Below are 20,699 nucleotides of genomic sequence, written 5' to 3'. Positions count from 1 at the left end.
CCCATCAATACGACCGGCCCCGACGCGGTCAGACCTGCGCGCGCTCATGAACAAATTAACCTATAACGGGAACGTTTTTACTGTAATTTCTACAGTGACCTTCCTGTCATTTAATTACAGTAATGTACTGCAATTATACAATACAGGAAAATACTGTATTTTTAAAATAATACAGTAATTTACCGGATGCATTTACCAGTTGAATGCTGTAATTTTGTACAGTATATTACTTGATTGTGTGAATTTGATATTTTTGGAGGAAATACATAAAATACTGTATGTCCAGTATATTTAGCTGAATGTCAATTACTGGCAGCAGAATTTTTAATTGAAATTTAAACTACTTATTAATTGAACAAGGTTTGCTATCTATGTTGTATAATAACTTAATTCAGTTATGATTTCACAAAACATATTCAAAATCATTTGCAATGTACTGATAAATCTTGGAAAACTGGTCAGCTTCCATATTCACATACATTAATGGACACTGTGTGAGAACATGATCCTAAAAACAATGCAAAGTTAATTTTGTGCATATTTATTTGTACAAACTTCACAACGTCCCATATTTGCCAACATGGCCCTTCAAAACAATACAGAAATATAAACAGAAGTTGATCAACATGGTCATCATGAGACAGTTTCAAATGTCACAAAGACACAATATTTCAACACTTCGTGAACAGGCCAACATGGCCGAACAGCAAGGCCTCATGTGAGCGAAACTAACTAAACTGCTAAACTTCTGAAAAAGAAAATGGAAAATGCTTCAGGTCCAGATCTTGGTCTAAAGAGTGGCTAGAAATATTGAAAAGAACAAAGAGGAGATTTAATTACATTATTAAAAAAATAAATAAATGTAAAAAGTTCATGATAGATACAGTTAGAGATAGACAGAGGGATGATGTATACAGTTAGACACTGCAAATAGTGTGGCAAGGCCAGACAGGAAGGTGGGCTGAGTGCCCACACACAACCCTGCCTTCAATGCTGTTAAATGGTCTGCACTTATATAGCGCTTTTTAACCTTAGCAGTCCTACAAAGCTCTTTACACTGGCTCTCATTCACCCATTCACACACACCAATGGTAGCAGAGCAGCTAATGCAAGGTGCTAATTTGCCATCGGGAGCAACTTGGGGTTCAGTGTCTAGCCCAGGGACACTTCGGCATGTGGAGTCATGTGGGCCGGGAATCGAATCGCCAACCCTACAATTAGTGGACAACCCGCTCTACCACCTGAGCCCTATAGAGCAAATGTTCTTAACGTAGTGCAACGGCAGTATTACCATATTGGTGCTTTGGCCTCAGAGGATTGTCACGAATAGTTTCTCTCAAAAATACAAGTAGTCCTCGATCATTACCTTTAAGTAAGCGATCTGTCCAGAAGAATGAACTCTACCATCTGTCGCAGCCGTAAGACAAGTTGCCACACGTTATTATCAGCTGGGCTCCTTATTTTGTCTCCAATTAACACTGGAAGCAATCTCAGGAAACACCAGTTCTGAACAGCATGCCCTCCAAGTTTATCACTGCCAGGACTCATCTGACATGGCTCATCATGTGCATCATTGCCTAAGTACCTGAATTGATTTAGCCTTCTGTTAACCGTCCTACAGAGAAGATACAACAGTAAACATCAAACAACAACAGCAAAAAACATATCTGAACGTTTACAAACTCTAGTTTTCATATTTGATGTCTGATTTCCAATACAAATTACAGAGGAACAGTAATTTAATAATTTGCAACAAGAATGTTTTCAGAATCATAAGGCATGATCAGACCTTTATTTTGAAATAATGAACATGATAAATCAGGAAAGATTAGTAGAAACCTCAGGGTGTTTTTTCATGCCAAGAGTTGAAAAAAATAGCATCCATTCTAATTTTTGAGAAAAAATGTATTAAAAATTTTAAATACAAAGAAATTATTCTCCATTTGTGACATGTTCTCTCTGCATGTCTTTTATGTTTGTTAGAGGTTGACTTCATATCAAATACTTCCAGGCTGCCCATACTATGTCTGAATAGGATGTCTACTTCATAAATTGCATGAAATTTATAGAAATAGATGGTTCAGATTACTCAAACCATATATGGAAATGGAAGAGTCCTTATATGGTCACCAATGGAGCCTGGATGTCATCTAGTGGATAAGTTTGGTACTTTTTTGACATCTCAAAAAAACATGTTTTGTAAAATATATGTATTTTTGGCTTTCATTGAAATAGTCCAATAAATCCTCAGCTGTGGAATGGCCCAGGAACTGAGAACAATAGTAGAGGGAGAAAAAGTACGTTCCCTTTTCATCCGTGGTCCAGTGCCTGACCTGGAGGTCTAGTTGTTGTTGTTTTTTACGTAATACGTAATTTACATAATATGCTGCCGACGTATATGCTGCGAATTATCACGTGAACAAGCAAACCCACAAAGAAAGAATACTAAAAATCATATGATGTTAATTAGATTGTTTTAATTTGATAAAGTATTTACATATGCCTAAGTCAATGTGTCAACTAAAATTTAAGACCTCTTATAAGTAAAAAAAAAAAAAAAAAAAAACTTTTAAAGACTTTTTATGGCCTTAAAATTAAAAATTCAAATTGAATACTTTTTAAGGATTCACGGGAACCCTGGATAAGCTGTCCTACCTTGGACTCATCAGATAATAACACATTTTGCCACATGGTTTGGGGTGATTTAGGTGGGCTTGAATGTTTTTTTCCCACCTTCCATCTAGTCACCCTACCCCCCCAGACATGTGAACAATACAAAAGATTGTTGTCACATACAGGGAGTGACCAGGACTTGCAGATATTCCTGCTCTGCTTTAACGTTGCCATAGGACTCTTGGCAGCCTCCTTGATAAGTTTTCCTCTTGTCCTGTTTTTGGTAATGTCTCTTTGGTGCAACATTTTCTTCACGGTCTTTACCTCCCTCTCCCTCTCTCCTTCTGTCGAGCCACACATGATTTAATGGAGATGCCAGTGATCCTGACCCTTTCTACTCTCTGGACCTGCCTGATCCATCCTGATGCCCTACCTCTGGATGGCGCTCTCATCAACTGGAGTCTACAGCCTAGAGATTGCTGAGGATGGTACCGCTTGAAGTACCATGGAAATGGTTTTGGACCTCAATTCCACATGGACATTCTTGATGTGGTTGCTGGGACTACGGTTGCGACTATGGCCTTAGGAGTGCAGTTTTGCACTCAGGTCTCCTTTAGTGAACAGTGGACTAGTTCAACAAACAGACTTCATATAAAAACCATAATAAACTTTCTTTTACTTTCACACTATCCGTTGTTACCGAAATGAGGACGGGTTCCCTTCTGAGTCTGGTTCCTCTCAAGGTTTCTTCCTCATATCATCTCAGGGAGTTTTTCCTTGCCACCGTCGCCACCAGCTTGCTCATTAGGTATAAATTCACACACTTAAAATCTCTATCCTGTGTTTGTATATTTCTGTAAAGCTGCTTTGAGACAACGTCCATTGTTAAGCGCTATACAAGTAAAATTGAATTGAATTGAATTGAATGATGGCTTTCACTGTGTTCCATGGTTCCTGTTCATGCTTTGTACGCACCATGGCTCCAGCCGTCAGATGAAAGCAAGAAGATGTCAAGAAAATCCAACAGCTGATCGTTATTTGGATTTAATTAGAATCACTTAATTGATGAAAGGTGTATGATAATTACTTTTGACCACAAGTTGGAATGTGATTGGTTCCTTCTGAGCACAGTCACATACCCCATTAGAAAAGGGTGTGCACACCAGGTTAACGTAGGAAACATTAAAGAAACATTTTTAGCTGTTCAGTTTCCACATTAAAGGTGGAATAAGATCGGACTGGATTTATCTTGGTTTCATTTTTTTCTTTACATCACAAAAACCTGCACTTTTAGCACGGGTGTGTAGACTTTTAATATTCATTGTACAAATGAGCCAGAATCCAATCCAAGCACTGAGTTAAAGGTTGATGTTAAATGATCCAACGTTGGCTTCCTGATACACATACCATTTGAACGTACAAGCCTCTGGTAACTAGCACAGAACCATAAATATGAACTACAACTCTATAACAACAACCCCAGCAGCATCCCAGTAAATATTCCAGTTTACTGCTGTGCTTTAGGAGCAATGTGACTGCTATTTAAAATAATTAAGGCTGCTTTTTTGATACGCTCGGTTTACCTTTATTTTGGCTGGTGTGACTTTAATAGCCATCTAGTTGTAGCTATTGTTGTTAGCAATGCAGCTCCTCATTAAAGTATGCAATAACCTTACTTTAAGATTAGAAAGTATATAATAACTTAGTACTTAATATTATGTTAGTATCTGAGGGATATCTGAGCAATTACTAGCAGTTATAGTCAAAAACATATGTCTAGGAATATGAGACAGCAGGGTCCATGTGGGGTAATTTTGATACAGGTTATGAACATTACAAGGTGGTTTGGTGTATTGATAGATAATTAAACAATGAATCAATCAATCAATCAAAATACAAACGAATTCTCTAATGTACAGAAAAACTCACAGAGGATCATTTCAGAGGACAGTGTTGGGTAACTACACTTGTAATTGAATTCTTTTAAGTTATGAGTCCACTCTGACTTAATATATAAATGTCATGAGTGTTTATTCAGCACTCAATGCAAAATTCAATGCTTTAACATGACACAATTTGAATTTAAAATATATATATTTTTTGCTTTTAACAATTAAGTGTACACACAAAATCACATGACAGCAAAGTCAAACTGGTATAGCACCTCTGTTTAATATAGGTCTAATATTTCAGATGTAACATAAACATAAAGTGTGATCATTTGACATCGATATCAAGTTGTTCAACATATAGGAAACAAGGAAATAAGAAAATTAATGATCCGCAGGGAGCTGTAGTCTTTCCTCTCACCGACAGGGGGCAGTGTGGGAATGAGATTTAGCGGTAGAACTAAAACAGCAAAACTATGGAGTCTAAAATCAGTTGAATAAACCTGCTCTCTCACTTCAATAATCTGTACACTCAGTTTAGCAATTAACTCCCTAAATTGCACAAATTGCTAGTACGGTTGAGCTGTGCCCGTGTAAAGACAAATGGGGTCAAATTCATTTAAAAATGAATGCGTGTGTGGGTGGGATAAATGCAGCATTAATTGGGTAGCCACATACTGCTAAATAAACAAAACAGCAAAAATATACCTTATTTCATGTTCGTATAATCTCTTTACCCGCATGAGTCAGGGTGGAATAAAATAAAACCAAATAGCAATAGATGATTAATATGAGAGGACAATTACTAAACTGAGGTAAATGCTTCTATACTGAATCAGCAAATCAGCAGGTTGTTTTTTTTTCCTTCACCATGATTCCTTGGGAAGAATGCTCTTCATGATTCCTTTACATGCAATCAATTTCACAGTGGTTTAATTATATGGCCTTTTTTTGAACAAGATACAATGGTGTATTGAACAAGATACAACGGTGTATCAATACGGGAAGAGTATTCATCAGTCTATAAATATAAGTTAAGCTGTTAATAGGATTAAATGTATGTTACTACTGATGCAGCATATGCAGTACTTTTTGCATATCTTGACACTCGTATTATGACCTCTTTAAACTGAGCATTAACATACTAAACTAACGGTCCGTCGTTCTAGGCTTTGAATGTGTGCACTGTGTGTTTTGTTTAGGATATAAAAGAGCATTATTAAACAGAGATGTATGAGGTGGTTAAAGATGAGGCCTGGAGGACTGGACTGAGAAGGGTTCTTCATAGAAACTTGACGGAGTTCGCTGTATCACTACACACCATGGCGAATGGGTTGATGTCCACGAAGAACGACAGAAAGTGTGTGCAAATCATGATGAAATCCAAGCTGTTTATGTCACATGTCACACCTGGCCTTTAGTCTGCTGGTGGATCCAGTCTGTGAACTTGATGACCTGGGTGTAAACCCCGGGCCGGTTTTGCCGTGCGCATCCCTCGCCCCAGCTCACAATGCCTGCCAGAAACCATCTCCGGCCCCTCTCTAGACACACCAGAGGCCCTCCAGAGTCTCCCTGCATGCGGACACACGTTTACACAAATGAAAAGCAGATAAATATGCAGAATTAACACACACAGGAACTCACTTGACATGCATCGACTCCTCCCTGTATGCTCCCTGCACATATCATTCTGGGAGTGACGGCATCGTCGTACATCTTGTTGCACGTTTTGTGGTTGATGATGCTTACTGTGGCCTCCTGCAGCAGGGTGGCCAGTTCACCTAAAACAATAAATCATTACTAAATCCCAGAAAGACAATGTGCACTTACTGACCACAGGATGGCAGAGCTGAAACTGTAGTCTGAAATCTACTAAGTGGTGAATCGCACAAAATGAAGCTTTACCTTCCTCAGTGAGCACTCCCCAGCCAGTGACGAAGCAGTTGGTGCCGGAAGTAAAGGCATGCGACGGGGCTGGCACACACACAGGCTGTACCAAATCGTTAAAGAAGACAGGGGCACTGAGTTCCAAGAGGGCGATGTCGTAGTCGGAGGTGAACTGATCGTACTGGGCGTGCTGGACTATCCTGCGGATCTGGCGTGTGGCGGCAGCGTTACTGGCCGAGTTCATGACCCGCATGCCCATGTAGGCCCTCCAGGCACGAGCATCTGAGTACCTGCACGAGTTCACAATTATTTTTATTTACCAAGCTAGCAGTCATTAAAGGAATCATTTGGAAAAAAAAAAAATGGAAAAAAAAAAAATCAGGTACACAATTTCCCGCGTTCCTCACATCTACATTATCAGCCATACACATTTAAATTCAAAGTGGAGCTATGTTATCATCTGCATAGGATGATAATATAGTTCAACTGCAATTATGCCTACAAACTTTAGGAGTATAAAGAAAAACATGGCTTCCCAGATAATGTCACAGTGTAATGTCATGTTTATAGATTACAGAAAGTGGCACCGTGTCCAATACCAATACATCAGCAAGTCTGTGACATCACTGAAGAACATGTCTTGGTTGATTGACTGCGTTTGAGCTAAAGGGAAATTTTACAATGGGCTATTCCTTTACATGTCTACACTGAGGTCCAAAGTGTTTCTCACTTGATGGCGTCCGAGTCCTGAAAGCAGTGAGCGGCGGAGAGGAGCCAGCGGCTGCTCACCAGAGATGCTCCACACACATGGCCATAGCGCTCTATCTGCAGGCTCACCTGCCAGGGCCAAGAACCCGCCTGGGCATCCGTCCCTCCCACGATCTTCGCCCGTTTCCTCGGCCGAGTGCCACACCCTGCTCCAGTGAGAACAGTACACAGCCTGGATTCAGCATACATATGTTTCGCTTTATTTATCTAGCTATATACAAAAGAAATGTTCTGTTTTGTTAGGGTATGTTAGAGTAAATGTTCTGTTATGTTAAAAAAAAAAAAAAGTTATTATAAAGGCCAATTCATTTATCCTGCAGGATTGCACACTTTATCATATATAAACACAGTAAACTCTAACAATAAATTATGAAAAGACTTCTAAGCGTCCTCCATTCCACAATTTCCTTTAAAAAATGGTGTTGATTTAAATGTATCTTTAATAGATACTTACACTCTGGGGCAAATAATGTCACAAGGCTCCTTGTGTTGCAGATTATTCACATTAGCACATCTAACACAGCTTCTTGAAAGCCTGTCTACCATCAGTAGGATTCATTAAAGCAGAATGGAAGACACAGAATCTCCAGGTCTCCCCTAAAAACTGCATTATTTATAAAAATCTAACATTAACATATGTAGCATGTTTTTTCAACTTTTATTCATTGCTAAAATAATAATAATAATAAATATATATATATATATATATATATATATATATATATATATATATATATATATATATATATATATATATATATATATATATATAATTTTTATTTTTTTTGACACCCAGAGCATGTAATATATTAATAGACTAATATAATGTTATAAGGCTGAGGAGTGGAGATGTGGAACCATTCAGTATTTTGGAGATTAAAAGATTAAAATGACTGTATTGCTATAAAATACAAAAGAGCTGCCCTGGGTCAGAAGAGTAAAATCTCACATCACTGCACAGGAAGCAGTGTTTAAAACAACAGCGTTCAGCCCAGGATTAAATACAGCTGAAGCATTTCTTCTCCATGTAGAATTCAACAGCTGTTTATATGTTTATTAAGTCATACAGCCCTCCTAATAGATTTCCGAACTCTCCAAATGAATGAATAGCCACAGCACTCGGCGAGTGTGGATGTTAGCAGCTGGTTGCTCACCACAGCGTATCTCATCAGATCCATCCTTGCAGTCTTTGATGCCATCACACTCTGGGTTCACTTTCGCAATACACTTGCCATTCGCACATTTATAGGATGTCGGCAAGCAACCTTTATCTACACGTGCAAAACAAATTCAGGGTTTGGATATCAATATTAAGCATGGATAAATTACCTATACATAAGAGATTCATGAAGCGTACACTTAAAACATGACTACTACTACTACTACTACTACTACTAATAATAATAATAATAAATTGTCCTATTTGGAATATTACTTAAAGGAAAGGCTGAGTGAAAAAGCAAATATACATTTGAAAAAATGTACATCAATATACATAAAATACATCAAATGTACATCAAATACATCAAATGTACATCAATATACATCAAACATCATCAAACATAGAAAAATCAGCAAATTTACAGCTTCTGCTTCTTTATATTCTTTTAACAGACTTGTTGATGTGGTTTAGGATGTAGTGGGCCACCTTCAAAAAGTGGAATTACCCCAAATTCCCAGACATGATTATAGCAGAAAGCTGGAATTGATGCAGATAATAATATAATCCAAACTATCATTTTATAATTTGTTTATTCACTAATGAAATTATATAACTTCATTATGTTCTCTGAAGATTTATGGTGATTTAGCCTGGTAGTAATCCCCAGTGCCAGCTTTAGACATCAAACATGTCTTGGCTGATCCATTTCAAGAGGAAAACTGTGTATATTTCCTTTAACCAACTCTTTACTATTGCTGTGTAAATAGATACTGAGCAGAACTCACATGCTCTTGTGCAGTTGAGCTCATCACTGCGGTCTCTGCAGTCTAGGACTCCGTCACACACGGAAGACTTGGGCAGACAGATTTTGTTCGAGCACATGTGGTAACATTTACCTGCTGAGAAGGGAACAGACTCTGAGCAGACAGGTGAATACATAAGTAAAGGAAAATCAGGTATTATACAATCACTACTACTGTACTCTGCTAACTGTTTATTTGAGAATAATGTGAATAAGAATAGGCAGAATAGCTAACAGACCTTTTGTAGTGATAAAGGGCAGACAGGTTTGAGATTAGGTAAAGCCTTCAGGTGGGAAAGGGCTATATTACCACAGTTTGTTTCCTCACTGCTGTCTCCACAAGCCTGCAGGTTACACTGGCTTCCGTGTGGTCTGCACTGCCCACTCCCACAGTACACCTCTCCCGGTTTACACATCGCTGTCGAGAGAGCCGGTGAAAGTGTGAGGACACACTTACAGCTAGGCTTGTGCGATACTGATTTTTTTTTTCTCATGATAAATGGTTGAATCGACCAGAACTGTTAGCCTAAAAAAGACAGAACAATTAGCATTTCCACCATTTAAGGTTTAAGGAGAGTGGGGGAAGGCGTAATAATATTGTCAGGTGTGCAGTCAGGAACTGTGGCAATCACAAAAACTCAACTGGATGGTGGATTTTTAGCTGATTATGTAGTAATCTGGGGGTGGGGTATATTAATAAAATTGGTTTCACTCTGCCCACGTTTTACATTTTTCCTACATTCTTTTGAATGTCCATGGAATAAAATAAAACACCAGAGGCCATGAGTGTACCTTCTGCCATCATTTACACAACTGAATTACCATGTAATATGAAGCAATGTGATAACATGAAATTAAAAATGACCGCATGTGGCCATGGGCGTTGTTTCGACTCTGGACAGCTGTCATTTGTCAAGCAACTGTTTGGTGCCATACACAACAGCGGTGTGCACAAGCGGTTAAGGCTGTTAAGGTTAAGGCTCTGGGTTACTGATCGGAAGGTCGGGGGTTCAAGCCCTAGCACTGCTAAGCTACCACTGTTGGGCCCTTGAGCAAGGCCCTTAACCCTCTCTGCTCCAGGGGCGCTGTATCATGGCTGACCCTGCGCTCTGACCCCAACTTCCTGGCATGCTGGGGTATCCAAAGAAAATAATTTCACTGTGCTGTAATGTATAGGTGACCAATAAAGACTCATTTCATTTCATTTCCACCTTCGTGTGTTCGCTGAGCATAGGCTAACGGTTGAGAGGCAGGAATTTGGCCAATAGTTGCTGAGAACCTTTTATAATCGACCAACTGGTGTGCAAGAAGGCGGGAATTACATGTGCGCACATGCTGCACTATTAGACCATAAGCACATCATAATGAAACTAGAGCCAAATACCGGACATTTTCTCAAATATAGAAATCCCGGCCTGAAAAAGAGGACATATGGTCACCCTAACAAAAGCATTTCAGAGAACAATTTGTGTTCATTTCTACCAAATTAACTTTTAAAATTTATTTGTGTATGCACCAGGAGGTTACTCATGTGAGCCACGATTGGCAAGAGAGAACCAGAACTATAATCAAACAGCTGTCTATATTGTGTTATGTCTAAACATGGGCGTAACCATGCATTCTTTGGGGGGGGTCGTGTCCCCGCAATGTTGAGGAAATACCAATCTGTCCCCCCAATATACAGTACAAAATATTTTCTACATGTCCCCCTTTAATGAATCCTGCCAACGGATCTGTCTTTTCTTCATCTACTCTATTTATTTATGTCTATTCCGTTTTATATATGTCTAATATATTCATATATATATATATATATTTATGTCTAATATATTTCCGTTTGTTAAGGAAAATCGGTGTGTGCCCCCCCCCCCCCCCCAATTGTATGCTTGGTTGCGCCCATACTCAATGCAAGTTCGGTGATATATTTTAGCAGCTCAGTCTGTAAGAAATGGAGACAGCAGCCAAGCGTAGAAAAGTGCAGCAGAACATATGAGCTTTTTTTCAGACAGTAAATAACTAGATACATAAATAGTTGGTAACGTTAGCTTAGTATAGAAGGCATCATACCATGGCTTGGTTTGTTCTTAAGAACGTCAATTAACTTTTGATATCTGCACACCCACGAAGTAGGCTAGGCTAACGTCAGTTCCAGTTTTTGACCATTAACGTTACATTCACTTGCATATCCTCCCGCCGAGTTCGTTGGACCCCCCCCCAATGTCCATACCTTGGTTACGCCCTTGTGTCTAAATATTAATTTCTTTGGTTTTAAATGAAAAAACTTGTAATCATGATAGTATTCCCATTTTTTACAAAATGTACCTGAAATCTGACGTAACTGTAACGGATTACAGCTACCAGTTTTTAATGCCGTTACATGTATTCTGTTACTCCCCAAGCCTGCATATAAGCTTATAGGATTTTATTTCACGTTAATGAACTGAAATTATTTTCCATTTACCCTGACAGAAACTGAGAGAATGTTAAAATTGCGGGAAGTGGGCGGGGCTTCCAGGATGTGTCTAAATATTGTTAATATAACACCTATGCAAATCATTCCAGATTCACATGTTGGTTGGCTCATCTCTTGTTTTATTGGGGAGAAAAGACTGCTCTTGAGGCATATTTTTGAGTGACAACTCATACAAGCATACATAAATGTTTTCACGGAGCACCTTTGCAAAATGCCTAACAGTGAGTAGGTCTGGTAATATAATACTGATTGATTGATTGACCGAATATAATATAATGTTGATTAACATCGCTGGGTATCATTGCAAGGGAGTATCACATAGGGATGATAATATCGTTATATCGCACAAGCCTACTTACAGCACTTGGCCTCGTCCCGACCATCTACACAGTCCCTCTCTCCATCACACACCTTTCTCAGAGGAATACAGCGTCCGTCTCCGCAGCGGAACTGCCTCGGACACGCTGGAGTGAAACCCGCATGGTGTAAATACTGACAGTAAATTACATGCTCTGGTAGACTACAAAAAAGATTGTAACAGTACACTTGACCTTTAGTGGCCCAGAAACATTACAAAGCATCCACCACAAGACAAACAACAGCATCCAAGACGGCCAGAGCACAAAGGCACTTCACAGAACAAACCACAGCCAAGTCACTTTGCAAAATAAAGCCCAAACATTGTCATACATTCAGCAGACGCTGGGAGAACACAAAAGGATAGTGTGCTCACTGCTCTCTGGGGAGAAGGCTCTGTACACCAGGTAAAAGCCCTTGTGGGTCAGAGACTCGTCGGAGTGAAAGTGCAGTAACACAGGGGAAGAGTAGATCCTCTTCCTGCTGCTGTCCCCAATTGGATTACACAGCCTGAGCATGGTGGAAAACACACAGGCACAGGTACACATGCAGCAGTATGATCATCCACATACAACTGGTTGATCATAACCATACAACAACATGATCAAAACATACATCAACATATACACATTAAAATCCACAAAACATCTCTCAATACTACAAGTAGGACCACAAAACCTTCGCATAAAATTTTCCGTCCTTTTAAAGAGAGGACACTCACTTGACGCCACCGATTTCCAGCCAGTCTTTCTCGCAGCTGCTTGTGGTGGGCGAGTCCTGAATATCCAGCATCACAATGGTTATGGATAGCAGGTAGCCGGGCAGCGGAGCCTGAAAGAGAAACCACAGTCAGCCGCCTTCAAAGGATGCACTCTAGCACAAAAGAGTGGCCAAAGAAGGAGCATCCCCCCACTGGCTGTGAATACGGTTCACAAGCCATGAGCACTAACACCGAGAAGCAGAGTCAGGACATGGGAACCATCCCTGGCCTCAACTCACCCTGATCTTCCAGTTACAGTCCACGTTTGGAGGGTAGTAGGCAGGATAGTAAGGGGATACCACGGTGCCATTCCAAGCTGACAGAAAGCCTCCGCATTCTGGCGAAGAAGAATGACAGGAGTGATATATACAGTAGCAAGGAGTCAGATGTTGGTTTTCAGGTAGGTAAACACACACCGGCTTTTGGTATGGCCTGAAAGTAAGCCTTGAAGATGGCTCCATGCCTCTGTCGACTAAACGAAAAAGTGACGAGCATGACGTTTCCAGAGGATGTCAGCTTCATCACTGGGGACGACCCAGTCACTGGCAACCCACACCACCTAGCAATGAAAACATGCTTTCATGCTAACTAGCCTATAGGATATAAATGTATAAATGATATTAAATGATTAATATGCAACATGTTAATTGTATATGAGAGCATTATTTTTTATGTGATTTTCTATGAACACCCATACACACCTGGCAATGATTTTGTTCTGAAGAGGGAGCAGGAAGTCGTATGCAGAGAGTTTGTTGGCTGAACAGCTACCGGGTGTCGCCCCCTGCAGGGTGACTACATCTAACCGTACAACATGACCCGAGGGGACTCTCAGCCTCCACTGGTAATACGGTTTCTTCGGGCTCACCAAACTCAGTGTTCGATTGTTGCCATATTTGGCGTAGAGGTCAAAAGACATGGCTGTGGACCAAACAGAATGTAAGGTAGCAGGGAATAAAAATAAAAATAAAAACAATACAGGAGATAATCTGTTGATATTACCCTGGAGTCCAAGCTGCCACTTGCCACTCTGCAAATTGTTGGGATTCTTTATCTTATCTGACATGTCATCATCATCATCATCATCTTCACTGTCTAAATTCAAACCTGCAGGTAAGACGTTGTACATTATCATGCATCTGTTTCACACCTAACTTCAATACAAAGTACATCATTTAGCTCCATGCAGTTCAAAGAGTTCACCCAGGAGCCTTAGTGTGTCTTCATCCTTTGCCAGGTAATACTGCTCCTCTAGCCTGCTGTGAAGAATCTTGTTGGTGCCGGGAAGCTGCCGCTGCAACCACGCGGGTTTAGATCTCTGCAACTTCTCTGCAATGGTCGCTGATGGAGCAGAGAACTTACTCCAGAAGAAAACGTTGAGCCCATTCACTCCTTCACTGTCAGCATGGAGGCACAACATTCATACAGGCCTTTTTAAGTCTTCATATGTTTGTAGAGTTTTTAGGCAGGTACAGTATTATAACGGTTTGTATAATATGTGTACTTTTCCTGGGTGTTTAAATATGTGTGGCGGTCTTGGAGAACCTGTCAGATGTCACAATCAGGTCACCAAAATTGTTTTTTTTTCTATTCATAACATACTTTAGGAAATAAATGAATCGAAAGCTAAGTGTTATTTCCTCACACAATGAATATCACGCTTTCATCAAGTTGTTGGAGTGATACGAAACGAACATAAGCCTAATCAAGTCAGTTTATAATCAGATACTGGCTGTCAAAATGTTGAAAAAGATCAATGATAAATGTGTAGTTTCAAGAATTCTGCCCAATCAAATGAGATCATTCAAACAATATTTGTCTGCTGTGGTCTGTACAGTGTGTAAACGAATTCACGAAACTAATCAGCAATTATTTCAGCACTGATATACTGTAAGAGTGAAAAGAGCTTAAATGCCAAGAGTGATTGAATTGGTGATAAAACCAGGCTGTCACACATGTGTATTGACCAAATTTACAGAATAATCGAGTATATACAGTTGCAATCAGAATGATTCAACCCCCATTGCAAATCAGGTTTATTGTCAAAATTGACAGACTTTCAGCTGTTTGCAACAAACAAATCAAACAAAAGCAATTGAAACAGTTCAACACAATGAATGCTTCAAGCATTTTTTCAAGCAAATTCAACTGAAAATGCAACTTATAATGACTTCTCCAGTCTCAAAATTATTCAACACCTTCATGGCAAGCATCTTTAGCACTTAGTAGAACACCCTTTTGCTGTTATGACCTGCTGCAAACGAGATGCAGAGCCAGACACCAGCTTCTGGCAGCGTTCCTGAGGAACCTTAGCCCATTCCTCATGAGCAATGCTTCAGTTCAGTAATATTCTTGGGTTTGCGTGCTCCAACCGCCTTCTTCAAATCCCACCAGAGATTTTCTATGGGGTTCAAGTCAGGAGACTGTGATGGCCCTGTAGAATCTTCCAGGAATTCTTCTGCAACCAAGCCTTGGTGGAATTTGAGGTATGCTTGGGATCATTGTCCTGTTGGAAGGTCCAATGACGCCCAAGCTTCAGCTTCCTCACAGACGGCATGACGTTTTCTCCTAGGATTTCCTGATACTTCATCACAACAGCAAGAATCCATCTTGCCTTCCACACGCTGCAGGTTTCCAGTGCCAGAGAATGTAAAGCAGCCCCAGAGCATCACCGAGCCACCACCGTGCTTGACTGTGGACAGAGTGTTCTTTCTTCATTATTCTTCATCCAGACATACTACTGAACCATCGTGCTGAAAAGTTCCAGTTTTGTTTCATCGCTCCACAGAACAGAACCCCAAAACTTCTGTGGCTTATTTATATGATTTTGAGTCGACGTTTCATGTGATTTTCGGTCAGTACTGGTGTACGTCTTGGAGTTCTGGCATGGAAACCTTCTGCCTTACTGTGCCAACTGAAACCTCAGTGCTTGTCCCCACCAAGTCTTGCTGCAGGTCTTTTGCAGTTACTCGAGGGTTTTTCATAACCTGCCTTCTCAGAAATCTGGTTGCAGCCATTGGTATCTTCCTTTTTCTGCCCCGTCCAGGTATTTCATAAATTTTCAGCCCCTAGCCAGTTCAGGTATTTCATGTGTTCCAGCTCAAGCACACCTGGCGCAACTAATGAAGCCCTTGATTAATTGCATCAGGTGTGCTTGAGACAACACATGTTTTACATATTTGTGCAGTTGCGATGGGTTCTATTCAGGGGGCTGAATAATTTGGAGACTGGAGAAATCATTCTAAGTTGCATTTTCAGTGGCATTTAGGGAAACCACTTGAAGCATTCGCTGTGTTGAACTATTTCAATTGCTTTTGTTTGATTTGTTCGTTGCAAACAGCTGAAAGTCTGTACATTTTGACAATAAACCTGATCTGCAATGGGGGTTGAATCATTCTGATTGCAAGTGTACATAGAATTACTGACATAACAAATCAGCACAAGATTCAGACATGTTGTAACCTAAAAAAAAATGTACACAGTGTCTCCCTCACAGTGACTCCAGATGTAGTCAACCAGCCAAGGCACTGATGTCTGAATCTCTTTTCCTTAGTTTTCCGCTGCAGCTGTGAGGCTATAGCATAAAGCTACCACTTTAGCACTATGCAAACTGCGTCTACATCACATACTCAGCTTATAAGACATTGTTTGGCTCAGTAATAGCATTTGTACACAGTCCATTTTAGAAAATATTAGAATAGGTCTGCATTTAAAAAAAGAAATAATAATAATAATATATACACATCAAATGGATACAGCTCATACCTGAGTCTGATGCTAGCATGGAGTGGTGTGAAAACTGTGTGCTAAGGAAGAAAGTGATTTGAAAATGTCTGCTACTACTATTTTTGGCTTTGCAACACACTTTTGTCCACTTTTATAGATTTTTATAGATTATAGTGTCAGAAATAACATATGCAAGCCTACTGAGCAACTCGCCAAAGTTGTTTGAGGCAATGTGATTATTTAAACTATGCTAAACTGATCGCTTGAAGTGCTTTCATCTTCCAACACTAAACCTGTCTTGGATCAACTACAAATGGTGTAAGGAAAAAAAATCTGGAGAATTCTTACCTAAAGGCGACAATCCCTGAGCGGCGGTAGTATGGCCTCCAGGGTGATGACTCATATAACTCTGAGAACTGAAGCGCCGCAACAAAGAATCATTCATCTGTTAAACACCATCCATGTAGCAAAAAGGAATAATGAAATAACGATCCTACATAAACAACAGCCCCTCATTTGATGTTCACAAAGACGGAAAAATAGTAAATAAAAAAGTTTACGTCCCCCCTCCCCCTTTTTTGCATCATCTAGATTCTGTACGGCGTCACCCTGACTTCAGAGCTACAGAAGAAGTGACATCACTGGACGAGGTGTGACATCAGTAGCCCCGGCAAAGACATGCAGTCTTGGCACAAAAGACCCCGTTCTTGTGCGATTGGCTTTGAGCAACAAGAGCCGTGGGCAACAAGAGCGCCATTGTCTGGAGTTCAATGTCATTCTGAAGTGCAGGGTGGCGGGGGCGGGCAGTGGGTTCAGGCTTCCTTTAATAAGCACAGGCACACTCTCGCACTACTCCACCACACCTGCCCATTCACTCATATTAAACAGGATTACAGGTATTACATGAGGCATTATTCAGGCCAGTGAAGACATGATGGAACACTCGGCGTTCTTCTTTCACTTGCATATCGGTCTTTTAACCTCAACTCTTTCTTGCTGTCTCACTCTCTCTCCCTTGCTGTCCATTTAATCTCTCTCTCTCTATATATATATCTCTTGCTCTCTCTCTGGCTTTCTCTCAGTACCTGAATCTACCTTTCCTCTCCTCTCGGCCTGCGTCCCTCTCAGTACACAGACACAGAGCATCTGATTGTGCAAGGAAGTGCAGAGACAATGTTTTTATTGAGGGCCTGCTCTTCTTCTCACTTGGCTTGCCTGGGTCCTGCGGTTCTCACAAACGCCATTCTTGTCCTCAGCCCTGAAAAGGCTGCGCCCCTCTGGGACACGCTCTCACCGCGCTGCCTCGTACCAGGACAGGCTCTGGTTACAGCCGGCTTTACATTTAAGAGGGCCACGGAGTGGCCGAAAGCTTGGCGGGGCCCCGCTCGCAGCCTGCTTTACATCTAAAAAGGGCCACAGTGAAGAGAGCAGCACACCACAAGAGGTGCAGCTCTGGCCGACTTCACGTTTGAAACTGCCAAGGGCATGGATCAGTGTAGAGTGCTCTCTGGAGGTTCGGTGCATTCCAAAGAGACCACGTCGAGTCCCACAGAGCAGCTGCTATATACAGTATGTGTGTATGCTTACGTAGGGGCTGAGGGCCTGAGACTGAAGGTCGAACTGTGTGGAGGCAGGATCGGCCAGCTCCGGTGAGAAGCTGAGGTTGGAAAACTCCACACTTCCTCCCAGAAAGAACACTGTGGAAGACGGAGACGCTGTAGAGGCAAGACATGAAGCGTTAAAGCCATTCATGTGAAACTGATGAACAAGTGGCTGTTCTCATGAGTTACATGAACATTTATTGATATCCAGGAATCCCGTCTGAGACACACGAGTTACTGTATATGAGGTATGCTGTCCTTCGATGCCATGGAGGAAGATACCAGATCACAATCATTGCATTCCACCAACGCAAAAGGGTTTAACTTACATGCAAAGAAATGGAGAGTCAGTGCAACGGCAGTGGACAGAGGGATGAGGGGGGCGGCACCCAACGCCCACTTTCGCCATGCTCTGAAGGTGGCTTTCCTGTCCCCCGGCCGCTTGATGTCTGACCCAGCCTGAGTCTCACTGCTAGAGGAGCTCAGAGCTTGAACCGGCTCCTTTACTTTAATGTCCTACAAATAAAAAAAGTTCAATAGAATAACACTGTTAAAACTATTCTGTTACAGAGGAACAAAAGGTTACACGCAATGTAAATGCATTACATACAATCCAAACACACGCACACACGCACACACACACACACACACACACACACACACACACACACACACACAGCCCTTCTCCTCAGGTTTTCCTTCAGCCATGTCCTCAAAGCACATGCCAAGCCTAAAGCACCAGAAATGCTAGAGGCAGAACTTTCTGAACTGCCAGACGAGTAAAGACGCCTGCTTGTCCTAATTGCTTGAATGTTGGTGTCCCCCATTATTTGTTTCTTTTATCTTCTTTTTTTTTTTTTTTTTTTTTACACACAACCTGCACTGCACACAGAGCAGACTTTCTCCTGAGTGGACATATTATTAACAAAAGCGACATTTCACATGGAGATTAAAAAAAAAAAAAAAAAGCCAGTGTTTTAATTAAATCAAGTTTCACAGTATGTCCAGATACATGTACATCAAAATACTTATGGCCAAGTCATGTAACATATGGCACAGAATGTACAAAACACACACACACAAAAGCAGTGACTAACGATCTGAAGCAAATCTGATTCAAATGAATAAAATAATTAATAATATATACAAAAACTATGAATTCTATACTGAATGACAGTGTTCAGTTGTGTCCAGCTGGGCTTGTAAGTACATACACTACAGGTATTAATTCAACACTTACATAACACTTAGGTTTGGTAATTGTTTATCTACTCTACATAGCACACATTTACATTTTGTTGTTATTACAATACTTATCGATTCCTTCACTCCTGCGCAACATTTAACTGTGTGGATATGCCTGTGTGGTTGTGTGGGCGGGTTTTTATATCTTAGTGAGGACCAAATGTCCCAACAAGGATAGTAATATCTGACAGTTTTGAACTTGGGAGAGAAATTTGGCTGGAAAATTAAAAGTTAAACTTTTATTGGGAAAACGGCTTGATTATTGAGGATAAGGACAGGGTTAATGATGTTAATTCGCCGCAGTTATGTCAACTGAAGGTCCTTATAAGGGCAGTAAGACAAATGTGTGTGTGTAAGACAGAGAGAGAGAGAGAGAGAGAGAGAGAGAGAGAGAGAGAGAGATAACCAGGTGAGGTCTCCCTGTGGAGTTGTGTGGAGAGTAACTCCAAGGGTCTGCTTTCCCACGGCCCTTCTCAGTAAGGTCACCGCTCCATCGTCTGACATTCAGGACTGCCACATCATCTTTCACAACTAAACTTTGACAACGAACAAGTAAGCTGCAGTCTGTCTGACTGAGATTCAAATTCAGTAAACAAATCTCTCATCAGCACTACACTGAAATGCCATGACTCTCTGATCCTGAGACTGGGAAATTAGGGTCTTTAAAAACAACAACAACAACAACAACAACAACAACAACGTGCCTGTTATATTGTTAATATTGTAATATATACGCTTTAACGCATATTATATTCTGGTTGTCTTCCCTTTAGGAATGCACACTGTTCTGTTTTCCCACACTGCTATGCGCTCAGGATCTTTCTTACCTGTACAGGTGAGTCTGCGGTTCCACAGTGTCCTAAACCGGATACGCTGTAAACATCGCAGCTTCTGTTTTTGGGGAAAGTCCTCATTCCTGGTCCCGTGTGGCTCCCCGTCGCAGTCGACACACAGCCCGACACAGCCGGAGAAATTAACCTGCGGGGGAAAATCCGGAGCGATGCCTCGCTTTCGGTGCGCGGAGAAACCCGAGCTGAGCGGGTGCAGCGCTGCGCGCGCTCAATGCCTGCGCCCGCCCGCCCGTGCACAGGTGCTGCACGGCTCCCATGATGCAACGCGGCACAAAGGCACCACTATGAACTGGTGGCACACAGGCATCCGACAGAAAACGGTGGGCAAATTCAAACGGATTAACAGTGTGTTCAGAGTCATTCAGTTAATCAGAGACAATTAATAGGCAGCTCAGGAAGTGAAATATAAACATCAAGAGAGTTCAAGTATTTCTCTACAGACAGAATTTACTCATTTAATACTGACCCCTTAGTTACTGTACCTCAAATCTGCTGTATTGTTTGTTAACCAGCATGTTTAATGAATACAACCCCCCCCCCCCCCCCCCCCCCCGAGCTGTTGAAA

The 20,699-nt window shown here is 41.0% G+C and overlaps 1 protein-coding gene across 1 annotated transcript; it reads right to left on the bottom strand.

The window, feature by feature from the left end:
* Positions 1-5,503: 5,503 nt before the first annotated feature.
* LOC128599995 (suppressor of tumorigenicity 14 protein homolog) lies at positions 5,504-20,197 on the bottom strand. The gene is made up of 19 exons (XM_053612079.1): positions 20,111-20,197; positions 18,368-18,554; positions 18,025-18,152; positions 16,786-16,853; positions 13,915-14,108; positions 13,714-13,818; positions 13,413-13,632; positions 13,128-13,270; positions 12,951-13,048; positions 12,673-12,782; positions 12,328-12,461; positions 11,954-12,058; positions 9,432-9,539; positions 9,105-9,218; positions 8,312-8,428; positions 7,120-7,303; positions 6,408-6,679; positions 6,147-6,283; positions 5,504-6,074 (listed from the first exon to the last, which is right to left on the bottom strand). Exons 1-19 carry the CDS (start codon positions 20,195-20,197, stop codon positions 5,907-5,909), a joined length of 2,679 nt encoding a protein of 892 aa, XP_053468054.1. The 3' UTR covers positions 5,504-5,906.
* Between the last annotated feature and the right edge of the window lie 502 nt (positions 20,198-20,699).

This window comes from Ictalurus furcatus, chromosome 23, assembly GCF_023375685.1.
Source record: "Ictalurus furcatus strain D&B chromosome 23, Billie_1.0, whole genome shotgun sequence".
Taxonomy (NCBI): Eukaryota; Metazoa; Chordata; class Actinopteri; order Siluriformes; family Ictaluridae; genus Ictalurus; species Ictalurus furcatus.
Note: the sequence above shows the minus strand (reverse complement) of the source record. Positions and strands in the feature narration are given on the sequence as shown.

Coding starts and splice junctions, on each gene's coding strand:
- LOC128599995 (XM_053612079.1), bottom strand. CDS start 20,197: ATGAGGACTTTCCCCAAAAACAGAAGCTGCGATGTTTACAGCGTATCC. Junction 18,153..18,367: donor GACTCTCCATTTCTTTGCAT/GTAAGTTAAACC, acceptor TTGCCTCTACAG/CGTCTCCGTCTTCCACAGTG. Junction 16,854..18,024: donor CTCAGGCCCTCAGCCCCTAC/GTAAGCATACAC, acceptor GCGGCGCTTCAG/TTCTCAGAGTTATATGAGTC.